Below are 17,841 nucleotides of genomic sequence, written 5' to 3' on the forward strand. Positions count from 1 at the left end.
CAGGGAGAGACAGACAGGTAGAGACGGACAGGGAGAGACGGACAGGGAGAGACAGACACGAAGAGACGGACAGGGAGAGACAGACAGGTAGAGACGGACAGGGAGAGACGGACACGAAGAGACGGACACGAAGAGACGGACAGGGAGAGACAGACAGGTAGAGACGGACACGAAGAGACGGACACGAAGAGACGGACAGGGAGAGACAGACAGGTAGAGACGGACAGGGAGAGACGGACAGGGAGAGACAGACACGAAGAGACGGACAGGGAGAGACGGACAGGGAGAGACGGACACGAAGAGACGGACAGGGAGAGACGGACAGGTAGAGACGGACAGGGAGAGACGGACAGGGAGAGACAGACACGAAGAGACGGACAGGGAGAGACAGACACGAAGAGACGGACAGGGAGAGACGGACACGAAGAGACGGACAGGGAGAGACGGACAGGGAGAGACAGACACGAAGAGACGGACAGGGAGAGACAGACACGAAGAGACGGACAGGGAGAGACGGACAGGGAGAGATGGACACGAAGAGACGGATAGGGAGAGACAGACAGGGAGAGACGGACAGGTAGAGACGGACACGAAGAGACGGACAGGGAGAGACGGACAGGGAGAGACGGACACGAAGAGACGGACAGGGAGAGACAGACACGAAGAGACAGACAGGGAGAGACGGACAGGTAGAGATGGACACGAAGAGACGGACAGGGAGAGACGGACAGGGAGAGATGGACACGAAGAGACGGATAGGGAGAGACAGACAGGGAGAGACGGACAGGTAGAGACGGACACGAAGAGACGGACAGGGAGAGACGGACAGGGAGAGACGGACACGAAGAGACGGACAGGGAGAGACAGACACGAAGAGACAGACAGGGAGAGACGGACAGGTAGAGATGGACACGAAGAGACGGACAGGGAGAGATGGACAGGGAGAGACGGACACGAAGAGACGGACGGGGAGAGACGGACAGGGAGAGACGGACGGGGAGAGACGGACAGGGAGAGATGGACACGAAGAGACGGACAGGGAGAGTCAGACAGGGAGAGACGGACAGGGAGAGTCAGACAGGGAGAGACGGACACGAAGAGACGGACAGGGAGAGACGGACAGGGAGAGACGGACAGGGAGAGACGGACACGAAGAGACGGACACGAAGAGACGGACAGGGAGAGATGGACAGGGAGAGACGGACAGGGAGAGACGGACAGGGAGAGACGGTGATAAGTGGCGGTGAACACACATATTGGAATACGGGCTCTAAAAAAAAGAGGCAAACAAACCAGCAGCAGCATTAGGATCTGGGTCTTTAAACCGACATTTGCATTAGATGTGGTAATTACTTATTCATACACTAGATCTTGTTTTTTTAAACAGGTTGATCCAAAGTCTTAACTCCAGAGGGGAAGGGCTGCCACATATCTATGCGCCCACAAGATCTCCAGACATCGAACAACCACACGTTTAAACGGAGTCCAAACCCCCAGAAATGAAGCTGAACATGCCACCAGTAGATTTAAACCTGTCCTTCATGAGTGTTTCTTTTTGTAATTACGCTGTAGCGACTTCCGTTTGTGTGTTTTTCTTTTACGTTTTCCCTCAGCACCATTACCAGGTTGACATTTCTGGATTTAAACTCCATGTAGCGTTTACGCCATGCTGATTATCTGTGAGAGAAGAGACGGGTGCGTTCACAGGAATCTGGTGCACGTGCACTGACGAGCACTCGATGGGAGGGAGCAGAGGAGGTAGAGGGGGAGGGGCGTGAGAGTTGTAAATATTCAAAATTTTGATTCAGCTCAACTTGCTGACTGAAGCTTTAACATAGCTAGCCCTGTTGTTGTGAGCATGTTAGCATGTGGACGTTAGCATTTAGCTCAATATAAGCTCTTTAAACTGAATCTGGAGGCGACGGTGAACGGGACAGGATCTGGGCAGCGGAAGCGTTCTGGTTTCCGTTTGTGGTCTTGAGTTGTATTGACCAATCACATTGCAGGATGCTTCGGCTGCATGCAGGTCAACAGTCCGTGTAGAGAGCAAACGAGGCCGACATGCAACCACGGGAACCATCGGCAACGGTTTAGCTTTTCATTTGCTTTTAGACATCATCTCTCAACCACAACAATGATCTCCTCTCACAAGAGGAAGTTCCAAGACCCGTGAGCTGCTGTTTTACATTCAAAATAAATGTAAATATGTTTGATGTGCTGCATTTTTGCCTTCACGTGCTGAGAGGAAGAATATCAAAACTAAGCGCGTAGAGAAAAGGTCAGCAGTCCAAAATGACTGCAGCTCATATCACCGTGGTCACTTTCTCCTGCAGACAAACAATCCGAGCTCTGATTAGAGCGTCCGTCCTTGGCCTCAGCAACGACATATGGTATACGACTTCCCCAGCTTTCTACCGCAGAAACCAAATACCAGCGTCTAGACTGGAAGAGACCAGATAAACCCTGCAGAGAGATCTACAGTAGGGGTAAAATTCAGGTATTAAAAGATGAATTCAGTGGGAATCTGGCCGTGTGCTGTTTGGGATTTACTGTGAACCGCTGTGTCTTTAAAAGAGGAGAGTGCTGGATAATGCCACGCCGAGGCAGTCGCTGATTTAACATTCAGGGCTGTGATTAATCCCGGCGAGGGAAGGGTTAAACAAGACACTGACTCTGCACTCAGAGAGAGAGGGAGAGAGCGGTGCTGGAGGGGGAGAGCGAGTCAAGAGCGTTCCCTTTGCATGTTTTGAAACCTCGCTCTCTCTCTCTGTCTCTCTCTGGCTGGCTCTCACACGCCCGGGCCATGTGCGGCCGCCACGTCACGTGCCGCTGCAGAAAGCATCGGAGCGAGAGAGCCAGCAGGCAAGAGAAAAAAGGGAGAGGGAGAGGGAGAGGGAGGGGGGAGGAAGGAGAGAGAGCTAGGCAGGAGGGAAAGTGGAGGGAGATAAAGCGAGGGAGAGGAAACAGTGGAGATTACAGAGAGAATAAACAGAGGACGGAGCAGGAGAAAATCTTTAGGAGGGCTGAGTAAACACGGAGCTAAATTGAATTTTAAAGCAGCTCTTTATGCAGAAGTACATGTGTGCTGTTAAGGAACGACACAAAGCTTTCAATTATCGCCTAACGACTCAACAAATTCACAGATTCGCCATAGCAACGTATTCAGAATTACCAGCAGCTTTCAAAATGTATTTGACCTTTTTAAAAAACGACTCAAACGACCTTTTCTTCCTGATCTGCTACCTTCGTGGTTTTCGTCACAACACACCGGAGTGCGTCGGCTTGTTTTCTCAGCAGCACCGACGATTGTTTAGGAACTTTTTTAGCGCACTTGCCCCCGAATCGCCAGATCCCAGCGACTGTGTTAGGCATCAAGCGCACGCTAAGGGTGCTAACGCGATGTTAAAGCATGTTTCACTTGTCGTAAACGCGGCGCTCGTTCACAAATGTGCCTGTTCAGAACGCGCCGATTGCCTCGACTCCGGTGGCTCTCGAGAACCGCTCGTCCAGACACACTTGACGCTACGCTTCATTTGATCCGGAGCAATACACCTGCCATGACACAGAGTTGCATCCTCTAGCATTCGCCTCCTTTTCTAAGAGCTAGCTCCTTGTCACAGGTTATTCCCAGACACAAAAGCATGAATCGTGTACATAATGCACTACTAATAAACCTGCCCCGTAGGTCTCAAGAGCTCACACTCCCCGCTGCACTTCCAGAAGTCCCACTTGAGTTGGTCCTCAGCACAGACGGTGTAAAGTTTAGCATTTTGGCCGTCGCCATCTTGGTTTTTTGAAACCTGTCGTGAACACGTTTGCACGGAAGGTTGTTTTAATGGTGCTGCGCTAAGCTAAATGCTAAAGAGGAAAACAGCTGATTACTAGTGGCCGACCGGAGTCGTCCGGTGGAGTTTTGCCTGCGGTCGTTGGAGCCGTTCGCTGCAGTGACGCAGAACCGGTTGAAAATCTGCAGTTTCTCTTAAGTTAGCGGTTAATGCTAGCACTAGCAGAAGCTCGGTTTGCAACGAAGCTGACCTTTGTTCAACATTTCGATTAACTTGAAATGGGAACAGAGTTGCAAAAGCTCGTCTCATCATTTGGTGAATCACTGTGCAGCGTTTTGGCTTCTGATACGCCTTCATTAAACCGTCTATGCTTCAAACTCATGGATCTGCAGCTCACACATGTCTCACTGGATGCATTCCCTCCTCTCACTGGAGCCTCATAGTGCCATTTTCAGTCTGACGACCTGCTTAGGATTGCTGTTATTGATGTTAAGTCATCTAAAACTACCTCAAGGTTGGGCGGTGGCGATCATGGTTAAGCTTTGACCTCTACCCTAAGAGGTTTTGCGGTGCTGCTACGTCACTCTACTTAAGACTTTGCCTCTTACAGAGTTAATATTCGCACAAGAGCTCGCTTGTCATGAAAACAAGATGGCGTTTGAAGGAAAGGCATTCATGCTGTTGTTTTGCTGCTGAGGACAGGCTCACTGCACAGATCTTGTTTGAGTTTACTATGAATTTTCTGCTGTAAAAAAAAGGGAACACAGCTGTCAGTGCACACTTTGACTGATTCTACATTAAAGTGTTTTAAATCAGCAGAGAAGCTTTGCTGCAGTTAAAGGTAAACACACAAAATCCCTTACTACGAGGGTCCAGTCCTGTCATGTGTCCAGTGTCTGATAATCTGAACTGACGCTTGGCCGAGCGTAAGCAGTGATTTAGAAACACGTGGTGACATAACTCTCCGCCAGTGTGTTGACACAAGGAACAGGACTCCCGGGGTGTGTCACCTGGACGGAATTGTTTCTGGTGTGTTTGTGTGTCCACTGGTGTTCTTGCACACTCGTGTGTACGTGCACGTGCCTGGCCGTGTGTTTGTTTGTGTGTGCAGAGGCGAGTCAGAGCCTGCTGCCGCCGCCTGGGCGTGCGTAGTACAGGGACGTCTGTGTGTGAGGGACGTCAGTGAAACCGTGAACTGAGAGCAGAACCAGATGTTACAGATGAAGCCTCGATAATCACTTAAATTAGTGCAGAATTAAAAAAGCTTGGGGCTTTTCTTTAATTCTACGCAAATTAGATTTCCTTTTTTATTTGTATTCAGTCGACAAGTCTGAGCTGACTCAAAATTCTGAATATTTACAACTCTCACGCCCCTCCCCCTCTACCACCGAGCTCCTCTGCTCCCTCCCATCGAGTGCTCGTCAGTGCACGTGCACCGGATTCCTGTGAACGCGCCCGTGTCTCCTCTCTCACAGATAATCTGCATGGAGTACACGCTTCTTGGAGGCAGTCTGGCTAACTTATATAAAACACAATCAATAGTTTTGGAGATATAATATAGTACTTATATATAGTACTAAAATAATACAGTGCTAAAGTAATAAAACTAAACTAAAATGTCCCTGTCTTTAAAATACGATCACAAATGAATTAATATTTTATGTGGCAAGAAAGATGCAACTGGAATTTTCCCCCTTTTACATTTCATAAATAATAAAATTGGATATTTTAATGATATATTAGCTTCCGAAGTGGAAATGCCTCCAGTTTTCAGAAATCTGGTCAGATGATTACAAGACTCTTGGCACCACGTCGATGGGACACGCATCCGTCCGGCCTCACACCATCATCCCCTGTTGAGTTTTTTTCCAAACGCTGCCTGCACCTTTTGTTATTGTAACAATGACATAAGCTTGTTTTCTGGATTTACGCTACGTTAGCTGAGGGCTAACTACACGGCTAACAACATGCTATCAGAGCGTACATCGATAAAAGCACAACACTCACAGGCGTTTCCCGTCGATCTGTGCTTTTTTGTCTTTGCCGTGACACAAGCGACAGTGGAAAGTGCCGATATTTTCAACTAGAAGTGGCAAAAACAGCGCCAAGCTCCTAAAAACGATGGTCGGTCCGGCTCCCTCCTCATCTTCTGGTCTGTCTCTTGATGGAAATGTTCCTGGATCTGGTGACTGGTGAGAATCACGAACAGCCTGAAAGATTATCCCAGTAAGAGTAAGAGACTTAAATGTCTTGCCATATATTTATATTTAATATTTTTGGACATTTGAAAACGCTATTTTTAAGACAAAACACTTAATAAAAACATAATTGACAGACCAGTTTATAATAAACATGATAGTTAGTTGCAGTGCTGAGGGTGTGTGTGTGTGTGCGTGTTTGTGTTTGTGTGTGTGTGTGTGTGTGTGCTTGTGTGTGTGTGTGTGTGTGGCCATTGTTTGTACTTGTAATTGAAGCTCACAGTCGGTCATGTAGCTGCTGCTGTTGTGAAGGAAGGATCTGATGGGGAAGAGGCCAAACATGGCCGCCTGCAGTCAGTGACGGTGGTGTGTTTACGTTACAGGGAGGGGAGCCCTCTTTACGTAACACACTTCCTATATCATATTCCACGTGTGTATTGAATTTCCAGCGCATGTGTCTGTGTTTGGTACGAACAGCTGCCGGCGGAGCTCACAGTTCATGTGCACGTCGTCCACTCAGAGAGGACTGAGCAGGAAATGAAGCGCTGCTCTCGCTCTTTATCTGATTACTGCGACTTATATTAGTTCTGCTATCACAACAAATGCTGATTGTACCACTGCTACTACAAATACATCCTAAGTAATACGTTCTGCTGCTGAGAGCGCTGTGCACAGTCTTGCATTGCCAGCTCAGCCTGTCCTCTTTCACTGTTCTTCACATATAACCAGGGAAAGTAATGCACTGTAATTTGTGTGTAATTTGGGTTTGTATGTCTTATCATTCTGGGATAAGGGAGAAAAGGAACACTCTGGCTTGTTTGGCTTCTTTAAACCAATCACACTCGTCTTGGGCAGCGTTAAGCCAGCGACGCCCTTGCAAAGTAGATAGCGGAGATAGTAGAAGGGGCCCGAAGATGTCAGGCTTTATCCCAGCGCTTCACAGCCAGAGAGCCAGACTAAGGGCCCGTCCACACCGAGACGCGTTTATTTCTCCAACTGCACAACTTATGTATCGTTTCGGGCGATCATCCACACGGAGCCGGCGTTATCGGAGCCTGAAAACGGGATCTTTTGAAACCGGGTCCCAGAGTGGGAAGATTTGAAAACGCCCCCCCGTGGCGTTGTTGTCTGGACGGCGAATCCTCATACTTTGATAAAGGATGCCGTCATGGCCCCACCTCCGACCTCCGACCTCTGACCCCGCGGCGTCACATAACAACAACAGTGCTGCTGCAAGAGAGGACAGAGACGGACCCAGAGACTGTTTACTGAACTGGACTCTGAGCCACATGCATGGGACTGAATGAGGCCCAGCTTCTCTGTTGTTGGTGTATTTCTGTGGCAGTTACAGCGCCACCTCCAGGCCTGGCATGTGTACTACAGCGTTTGGAGTCGCTGCACCTGGTTTCCTGTGGACGCAGTGATTTCTTGAGTCGAGGACGACAGAGGAAAAAAGGTAGTTTTCAATCGCGTGGACGGGACCTATATAAACTACTATTATGGCCACTACTCCTCATACTACTGCTGTCGTTTGCAGTCCTGCTGACGCCACTACTTCTTAGTTCTGGTAGTAATGCCTTTAGTACCACTGCTGAGACTACAAACACTGGAACGGCTCCTTGTACTGCTGCTGAGAGGAGTACTTTAGGCCTAGCACCACTAGTACTGCTTCTACAGCTGTTTCCTGCAAAACTACTACTAGTACTGCTACTGCTGCTGTTTGTAGTACTGTCATGGCTGCTACTATAAGTGAGGGTACTGTACTACTGCTACTATAAGTACTTTTATTGCGGTTAGTGTTACTGCTGCTAACTGGACACCTCAGTTTCAAACCTTATGAGTTTTAAACGCAGTGAAGTACTTGAAACCACTGAAAATGTCTCAACCATAGTAATCACAATCAAGGTTAATTGTGACCTCCATCCTGGTGTAATTAGTATAATTACCATTCTCCCAGTAATTGCATAATTTCTCTTTATTCCAAACTGAAACAGGGAAAGGCTTAAACAGATTTAGGGGGAGGAGGATGCTGATGGTGACGAAGGGAAGTTTGTATTTGAGTAGGCTCTTTGAGCTTTGGTTACGTCTTTTCGTTTCTCCCACTTCCACTTCTCCGGTTCCTACATTTCCCAAAATCCCTCGAAGAGCCGCAGTGAGTTTGTTGCATTCGGCTTCACATGGTTTCACGTGTAGGTGGCTCGAGGGAGAGTATAGTTAGATCAAGCGAGCGATTAGTCAAGAGGAAGAGCTGCTCACCTGACTCTCAAACCTCAACCTGTCTATTTTCTGCCTCTGTGGGCGTCTCTGCCCACGACGGCTCATTCCTCCCTGCACGCTTTCTGAACACTGGAGCAAAATGGCGGCTCAAGAGGGAAAGATTCAACATTTTCTTCTGTCAAATTCACCTGAACCTCGATAAGGCTTTGTTTTTAAGTCTCTGAAAGGTGACTGGGAAAGTTCTCCACGTTCTTGAGTTAAGATCCGTCGCCCAAACTCATCCATACGCTTCTTTTCGCTCCGTCCGAGGCTCGACGCTTCACATCCTGAGGCTGAGCCTGTGATGGAGGTTTTCGATGAAGCAGCAGCCTTTTTCAAAATGAAGCAATCTAGGGTTTCATGACTTGACAGGAACATGAATTAGAAATGAAGGCTCTCATTCTAAACCTTAGAGTCCTTGAATTTCACCAAATAAGACCTTCGGTTAACGCAGAAGCTTTGGCTTAAGTGATTTCTTTTAAAGTCAAAATAACTATTATTCTATTGGAGGCAGTGAACTTCACACACCGATGGACAAAGAGACATGGAGAAGCAGAGATCGACAGGCGGAAAGAGAAAAAAACACACATAATCTCAGCTAAATTAATGAAAGCACAGAGAGGATCCGAGAGTCCAAATGGCTCCCGCTCACAGACAGGAAATGAAGCCAGGCTGGGCTCTGCTTGGCGGCTGTTTACCGGGAGCCGTGTTCTTGGATCTGTTTCAACTTTTTGCCCGTAATGGTTGTTATTAGGACGGGGCTTTTGGGCAGACTTATCCAGGATCAGCCCCGTCCAGCTGCCAGAGAGTCAGATGAAGCCAGCAGCAGTTCATCTGATGGAGCCGCTGCTTCGCGGACAAACAGATGGACCAGAGGATGTATAGACGGATGATGAGGAGCATATATGGAGCATTGCATTATGGGGATGTAAACAGCACTTGTATCCAAAGATGATTTTTTTTCTGGTGTGCATAAACATGTGTACACTTTGTAGAATGGACAGGGCTGCAACTGAGGATACAAATGCATGATATACTTTTTTAAATGATTAATTAAAACAGAAAATTGTCACACCATGCACTTACGAACTAAGTGCTCATTTTGGGGAGTGCCAGTTCAGAACCGGCCGATCTCTTGGGCCCCAAAAGCGCCTCTTGTAGGGTCGATCGGATGAATGGTTCTCGAGGTATGCGAAGGCCAGTCATACATACGTACACAGACAGAGATTCCTCCCTTTATCCGGCTGTTCAGTCGGACTTAACACCCTTTCAAAATACGATTCCCGGGTCCAAACGCTCCGTTGAAACAAAACATACAACAATGGCCGAACATGTGAACAATTACGATCACATCAGACGTCAATTAGAGACAATTACCGTATTTTCCGCACTATAAGGTGCACCACATTATAAGGCGCATAGAACAGACGCTACAGTCGAGGCTGGGGTTACGTTCTGCATCCATTAGATGGAGCTGCGCTAAAGGGAACGTCACCAAAACAGTCAGGGGAGGTCGTCTTGTTGCTTCCTCCACTTCGGCACCATTGATTGGTTCATGTTCAACTCTCTGGCTGCTGCTCTATTCCCGTGTTCTGCTGCGTGACTAATGGCCTTGAGTGTAAACTCTGCGTCGTAAGCGTGTCCCTTAACAGGAGCCATTTTGGGCTCTTTACACAAACACACACATGGAAATGAAACGGCACGCTTCGCGCGGTCGTATATCTCAACATGCACCGCGCGTTACTTCTTCTACTGGGGAAAATAGAGTCGGCGGCTGCTCAACGTAGTTGCGAGACCTGTTGTGGCTCAATATTGGTCCATATATAAGGAGCACCGGGTTATAAGGCGCACTGTCGGCTTTTGAGATATTTGAAGGTTTTTAGGTGCAACTTATAGTGCGGAAAATACGGTACAACATTTCTTAAAAACTCAGATCTGTTCAAACAACGGAGAACATGGCACTGTGGCGTTGTAGAAATACAAGACTCGGAGCAGCTTGGACCCGGAAATCATATTTTAAAAGGTCTGTATGTAGCATCTTAACAGCCGGATAAGTCCAGCTGTAGCAAAACTGTATGAAACATCAAAAATCTGACAAAGTATCTTTTTCCAGCTTCGTCCAGAGATGTTCTGCACGATTGCTCAAACTTTGTTGGAGGGGCAGCGAATAAACTGACCTGGACACAATTCAAATAGGCGGAAAATCTACCGAGATGCAAATAAGCACGGCCTGTTTCCAAAGATTAATCTGGACTCAAAACATAAAGTTGTTATAGCGCCACCATCGGGCCAAATTTCATTGGTAGGACATGTTTGGAGGTACGTGAGTTACAGACACACGGACAGATTCATAGAGATTCCACGCATCATAAAGAAGCTGTGAATATAACACTGACATATCTTTACCTTAGCTGGCTTTTATGCAGATGACGGTCCTGTATTTGAGTGTCCATGTGATCTTTGTTTTCCAGGTCTGATTACAACTGGGAGCCCAAAATAACCAAATACACTAAAAAAGTTTCCACTCTCAGATAAGAGAGCTGTACTGTAGAGCAGGTGGATGCATTCAGGTCACGCTGGAGGCTGTGTAAATATGAGCTCTAAGCTGGGAGACAACATCCAGATAAACCTTGAAGTGTTATCGATACAAGCTGTTGTTCATGAGCAGATCGGAGAAACGAGAAGTCGAGCTTTTTTTTCCACCACTTACGACGCGATGTAAACACAATAAAAGAAGATTTCATCTTGGTTTGACATGAGTTTGAACTCCAACACAAAGTTTATATACCCGTAATTCCACAGTCTTGTACCAGCGCTGCTCGCTCAGTGTGTAGTCGAGTGTTTTCAGCTGGATTTCAGGGGCCGTCGACTCCCCCTGAAATGCTCGCACCCCCTGCCTGCCGTGGAACATCATCCTGACTTCTCAGCGCCTGCAGAGGAGCCGGTTGTGGTTTTGTGGTTGACGCGTACAAAAAAAATGACTGACGGCTCAAAGCAGCAGTCAAGCAGCAAATCACTGTCAGTCATGTTGCGGTGACTGACATTTCCAGGTTTACAAAATGCTCCGGTTGCACGAAGTCTCTGACGGATGAGGACATTTATGTGTTTCTGGGATTTGACAGTCGATCGTCTTCACAGTAAAACAAAGAAAAAATAGAGATTTTCATTTACTTTGCGGATTTGAAACCAGCTCTGTGTCATGGCCGAGTGGGCAGTGTGCAGATGAACGGTGAGGAAAAGAGCGGCTGAGATCTGGCGGACAGCAATGCTCTGAAAACTACAACCAATGACGGGCTAGGGGGGGTCAACCCAACGCTGTTTTGCTATTGGTCGAGGCTGCGACTTCGCTGGTCAAAGTTCACAAAAGTTTAACTCTACGCGAATTTGCCATTAGACACCAATTATTATTTATTAACGGGAGGCAGAAAGTCGCCATTGTTAATCCCACACATGTGCTCACTCACGCTCTTTCTCCTACTTAACACATCCGCGTAAAATGAGAGAGAATCATGCGATGTTTGCGAGAACATGCAAAGTCAATGCAAAGATGCGATGCAGCAAACGGGAAATTTGTGTAAGTTGAAATATATTTAGAGCGTAAAAGAGCGTTAACTACAGACCGTAGACTGTGAAAAAAATTAATCGTTCTCATCTGCAGGAGTCGCCATCTTGTCAAACTTTGACTCCGCTTCATGTCCTCTGACCAAAAAAGGGCATGTATGTGACCCTGGGGGGAGGGAGATACGTCCATCTGGCTGACGTTTACCTCCGAGGAGAAGTGAGGGCGAGAGGCTAGCTGTCACTCAAGAGGCCACGTCCTTAATTATTCATAACCTTAACCTCCAATCAAACAAAAACTAGCCTGATACAAAAAAAATCACCCCCCTCAGTGTTGTCATGGAGATATGAGCTAAACATACAGACTAGAATGTTCTTTTGTCCTTAAACAGGTTTAATTATGCTGTGTAAACGGCTGTTTAACATGGGGCTCAATGAGAAACTGCTCTGTTATGAAACCGGCCCCTAGTGGACACTCAGAGAACTGCACTTCCGTATCCGGCTGTTCAGTGTGGCGTAACGTCCGTCAAAATACAATTTTCAAATTTCAAAATACAAATACGAGGCTTGGATGTGGAAAATCGTATTTTGAAAGGGCGTTACGTTGCGTCTTAACAGCCGCATTGGATCAACCAGGAAGTCGCTGTGGTGGGGCTAGCTACAAATGAAACCACAACAAGTGAAAGTGAGATCTAAAAACACACCTGCAGTTACATCGTATCGCCACAGGGGTCACCGAAGAGAAGAAAACGGAGATCTTTGACATTGTGACCCTGATGTGAGGGGGAAATGAGGCCTAATCTCTGCTCTCACCGCTGCTGAAAAAGTCCAATAACGGAGCGTCAACACGTCTCTTTCCTGTTGAATTGTGCTCGAGGATCTGAAATCTTTCCACCGCTGCTTCCAGTTGATATTGGTCACAGGCTCTGCAGTTATTTATAATCTGTGGCTCGGAGCCCGGAGCCATAAAAAAGAAAGAAAGAAAGAAAGCTTCTTACAAATGCTGCCACAAGACAGATCGGACTCAATAAACACTTGTGTTCCAGAGAGGAAGGATTTGGAAAGTTTTCTCCCAGGTATCAGAGATGGAAAAGAAGCAGCTGGTGTAGAAATGGGACTGAAAATAGACTCACTACACATGGTCCCATAGTTCAGAGAAGAGAAGCAGCGCTAATGCAGAATAGCTGCAGGGGTAAAAAGCACCACGCACTGCCACACAGACGACAACTTCAACAACATCAGGGGGTTTTAAAATCCTGGTTTTGTGTATTTCATTTTATTCCATGAGAATGTTTTCAGTACATGTCAGATGCCTGTAAATCCTGCTGCGTTGGAATCAGGGGGGGGGGAGAAATCGACCGCCACACCAGCGACCGACCGACCAACCATGATCTGTAGTCTTTCAACAGAGCATTATTAAAGACAAAACAGGCACGAGAGATATGATGATATATGATTTATGGGCAGATATTCTTTCATTTCCTCGTTGCGGTTCAGATACGATCTCTCTGTGTGTGCGTTCAGTGATACCAGCTGATGTTTCTCACACAGAACGCCGAGCAAAGGGTTAAACTAGATCCTGATCTCTCCTGCTCGCTGTAAATCCAGCGTGATATGAACCCGCTGCCCTGCTCCCAGCCTCTGGCTCCGTAGCGACACCTGGTGGTGAAACGGCGTCACTGATACGGGGGAAAGAGTGAAGATGCTGCAGGAGATTTAAACCACAATATGTAGATTTACAGTTTTCACTTCTTATTAAACGTGCAAAGGAACTATTGGACGAAAGAGAGGAGGAGAAACAGGCGAACCTTTATTTCCCGCCCCCTGTTTTGGTTTGGATTTGAACATATCGTCCGCTGGCTATAGGGTAATCCTCTTTATGGTCAACTCATCTCGACGCGGCCTCATTCTTGGCTCGCTGCTCTCTGGATGAAGAGACGGAGGGTGCAGCACATGCCGCTCTGCTGCCAGCGGCCTCAACGCTAAACCCTCACACACACACACACACACACACACACACACACACACACACACACACACACACACACACACACACACACACTGGAGGGTTTCAGGCACCAAAACTGATGAAGCTGCTGTTTATTCATCCACCTCAAAATCATAACACGTCACCGCCCATCGCTCTCCTCCTGTGCTGCTCAAACTTTGATCCACGCTTTGATAACATGCAGCCTCGACTACAGCAGCAGCAGCAGCGGCAGCGGCAGCCGCAGCGGCAGCAGCAGCAGCCGCAGCGGCGTTCTCAAAGTCCTTGATAAACTTCAGTACATCCAGAACTCTGGCTCCCTGCTCCACGGCAGATACGATTCAAAGTCCTCCTTGGATTTAGATCTGCTGTGAGAGCCTCTGTGACAGGATTGAGTCAATCCTGATTAAACACTGACAAGGAGAGATTTGTGCAGCGTAGAAAATACTGATTTTTAGTTTAAATGAACACGACCACAGCCCCCCCTCACATGACCAGACCCCCTCTTGCTACTTCCACTCAGAAAGAGCTTTTCAATTAACATCAATCTGATGAATTCCACCTGAAAAAGCCCCAGAAAACAGAATTAAATTGAAAGTTTGATGCTTTATTCAGACTGCATCTCTCCAGCTGCTGTTATATCCTAACGATATCGTCACCGTGCTTTGCTCCACTGGTCCAAACGCACCGTGCTTTCACGTTAATGTCCAGAGGTCAAGTTAAATGTGATCGGACCTCCTCTGAGGATTGTGGCGTTATCATGTGCAGCGGGTTAGCCTTTAGATCCGCTGCTGCTCTCTGACATGTGAGCGTCCTCGGGGGGCAGATGGGCTCTAATCTGCAGATGACACCAGATGATGATGATGACGGTGATTGAACAGCTAAATGAGTAATGAAGCCAGTCTGTGTTTATTGCGTCTTAATGGGCTGTCGAGCAGATTGTACTCAACTGGAACCAACCGGCGGTCTCCTCTCTCACGTGCACCCTCCTCTCTCCCTCTCTCTCTCTCTTTTATTGTGATTTCTGTGCAGTCGGATCACAGAATAAGCCCTTGAGCAACACTCCCACGTCCAGGTTCTGGAGCTGAGCGCGACCTCTGACCTTCCACTGACCTTCTGCCTCCTGACAATCAGCAGCAGCTTTGCATTCGTGTCGTAAATCTCTGCATCCACATCTGGCTCTGTTGGAGACCTCTGTGAGCACAGAGATGAAACTATTTAACTCTGGCACCTCCTGGTGGTCGTATCCGGAAAGACACTGAGGGAATAAGTGGAATAAGGTGTACAGAGAGCTGGTTTGTGGATTTGTTCGCAGGTTAGAGTCCCTGAGCGCTGTAAAGAGCTCTCATCAGTGTGACTGCTTCGTCTGGATATTAAGTGCATGTGCTTGTGTGCAGACGCCGCGGTAAAGCACTGACATCATCGATCCCCCCCCCCCCCCCCCCAGTTTCTGAAGAGACGTTTGAAGTGTTAAGATCAACAAACTGAGCCGTCCTCTCTCTCTCTCTCTCCCCCAGGTGGTCGGGCGGTGCCTCAGGACCAGTCACCCACTTCTACTTGCCCTCCGGGACCCTCCGGACCTCCGGTGGCCGCCAACGGCAGCAACGACGTCATGGTGAACTTCGACCCCGACCCAGCGGACCTGGCGCTGTCCAGCGTGCCCGGCCAGGAGGCGTTCGACCCGCGACGGCACCGCTTCTCAGACGAGGAGCTGAAGCCCCAGCCGATGATCAAGAAGGCCCGCAAGATGCTGGTCCCCAATGAGCAGAAGGTACTACATCTCCCACAATTCTTTGCTGCCCCATAAAACACTTTCTGACTCGTTTCCTTTCGGTAATGTGATTTATTTTAACAGCTTTTCTGTGGTTTTACTGGTTTTACTGGTTTTATGTTCTGTTAAAGACAAACCTGGATATCATAAACGTCCTAAAAATACATTTTATATGATGACTTAAGGAGGAAATGATCAAAACAGGTGCAAAAACATCCTTAAAATCCCAATTGTTGGGTTTAAATATACTTATTTCTTTTCCAACCAGACTAGAAATAGACAAATATTCTTACAGCTGAGGCACAAAATCAGGTTTGTATGACTCAGTTATAGACCCTCAACAGACCCTCAACAGACCCTCATCTGACCCTCAACAGACCCTCATCAGACCCTCAACAGACCCTCAACAGACCCTCAACAGACCCTCAACAGACCCTCAACAGACCCTCATCAGACCCTCAACAGACCCTCATCAGACCCTCATCTGACCCTCATCAGACCCTCATCAGACCCTCAACAGACCCTCATCAGACCCTCATCAGACCCTCATCTGACCCTCAACAGACCCTCATCTGACCCTCATCAGACCCTCATCAGACTCTCATCAGACCCTCAACAGACCCTCATCAGACCCTCAACAGACCCTCAACAGACCCTCATCAGACCCTCAACAGACCCTCAACAGACATCGCAGACTTTTGATAGGCCGCAGGTCGTCAACTCATTCAGCGGAGCTCGACTGTACAGCTGAACGCAGAGAGAATTGCCTTTCATTGAGATTTATTAATATTATTTTCACCGCCAACCGTACTTACTCCTTTAATACACTCTACTCTGTGGCGAGCGCTGTGTCTGAGGCGTCTTGTCTTTAAAATGTCATGTGACACCTGCTAGCCAATCAGAAATGAGTATTTTCAATGGCCGTGTTTTAAAGATGACCTCATTTGTTCTTGTGGCGGTTGTTCGTCCTGTGATCTTCACGTTTTTCATGCTCTGTAGTTGCGCTGACTCAGCTGTTTCTTCCTTCCTCTCATTATTTATCTGACCCTCATAACTCACACGCTCTCTTCTTCTCTTCTCTCCTCTCCCCACCTTCCTCCCCACACACCACAACATACCAAACCGCCGCCGACCACCACAGGACGACAAGTACTGGAGCCGGCGCGTCAAGAACAACGAGGCGGCGAAGCGCTCGCGGGACGCGCGGCGGCTGAAGGAGAACCAGATCTCCGTGCGCGCCGCCTTCCTGGAGCGGGAGAACGCCGCCCTCCGCCAGGAGGTGGCCGACATGAGGAAAGAGCTCGGCCGCTGCAGGAACACCCTCAACAAGTACGAGAGTCGACACGGAGACTTGTGAGGCGACGGAGGGGAAAGAAGAAGAAGAAGAAGGAGGAGAAGACGCAGGAGGAAGGGGCGGGGAGGGGAGAGGGAAATGAGACAAGGGTACACGGCACACCCAACAACAGCAGCACTTTAGTTGAAGTGGCGAGGGTGAAGGCCGACGTAGATCTGCAGTAAGCGCTGTGCGACACCGGGCGCAAACACGGGAAAAGTGCGCGGGCGCTGTGCTTGGAGGATGTCAGGAAAGCACAGCGACGCCATCTTTTTCTCCCCCCAGTTTGACTCTCTTTGTACGTGCTGCTCCGCCGAATTACACTCAACGTACTGTATCACCGCGCGTCACCTCGGCAGCTTGCGTCGCCCTCGGTGCTGTGCTGTGCTGTGCTGTGCTTACGCCCGGTGTCACGCGGCATTTTTGCAGGTAGTGCGTCCCAGGCCGCCGCTCCGGCCAGTTCAAACAGGGTGTCGGATTCACATTATGCCAGTGCAATCTCACTTTTTAAGCTCAAGGCACGGATACAAGCCAGGAGGGGTCAGACGTGTAATTCTTTTCTATGAATAGGACAAAAAAAACAAAACATGTATATTTTTGAAGTGGGCCTGGAGGCGAGACTAGTCCAGCGAGGAGGAGGAGGAGGAGGAGGAGGAGGAGGAGGAGGAGGAGGAGGGAGGGGTGCAGGGTTTTCGTCCATAACGCAAAGAGATTTTGACATAGGATTATTGTATATTTTTCTATTAGCAGAGATAGTCCGCAGGGTGATTTTGGAGATAATCTTTTGTATATTTTATATATGGGGGCGGGGGGCGGGGCGGGGGAGGGGCTGCGAGCTGGACAGTCACGGGGGCCACACGAAAAACGCTTTTTCCTCCCAGCTGTTTATCGCTAAACGACAGATAATCTATTTTCGATTTCACTGAGCCGGTCGGTCGGAGGCGGAGGCGTAA

At 48.2% G+C, this 17,841-nt stretch overlaps 1 protein-coding gene across 1 annotated transcript in view; it reads left to right on the forward strand.

Moving 5' to 3' along the window:
• Window positions 1-17,511, forward strand: part of dbpa (D site albumin promoter binding protein a) — a 33,246-nt gene extending 15,735 nt beyond the window's left edge. The window contains exons 4-5 of the mRNA XM_083926301.1: window positions 15,302-15,555; window positions 16,697-17,511. Coding sequence (XP_083782427.1) covers window positions 15,302-15,555; window positions 16,697-16,912 — 470 coding nt within the window. The 3' untranslated portion in view covers window positions 16,913-17,511. The remainder of the gene's footprint in view (window positions 1-15,301; window positions 15,556-16,696) is intronic.
• Window positions 17,512-17,841: the final 330 nt, after the last annotated feature.

Source organism: Echiichthys vipera (assembly GCF_963691815.1).
Source record: "Echiichthys vipera genome assembly, chromosome: 13".
NCBI lineage: Eukaryota > Metazoa > Chordata > Actinopteri > Perciformes > Trachinidae > Echiichthys > Echiichthys vipera.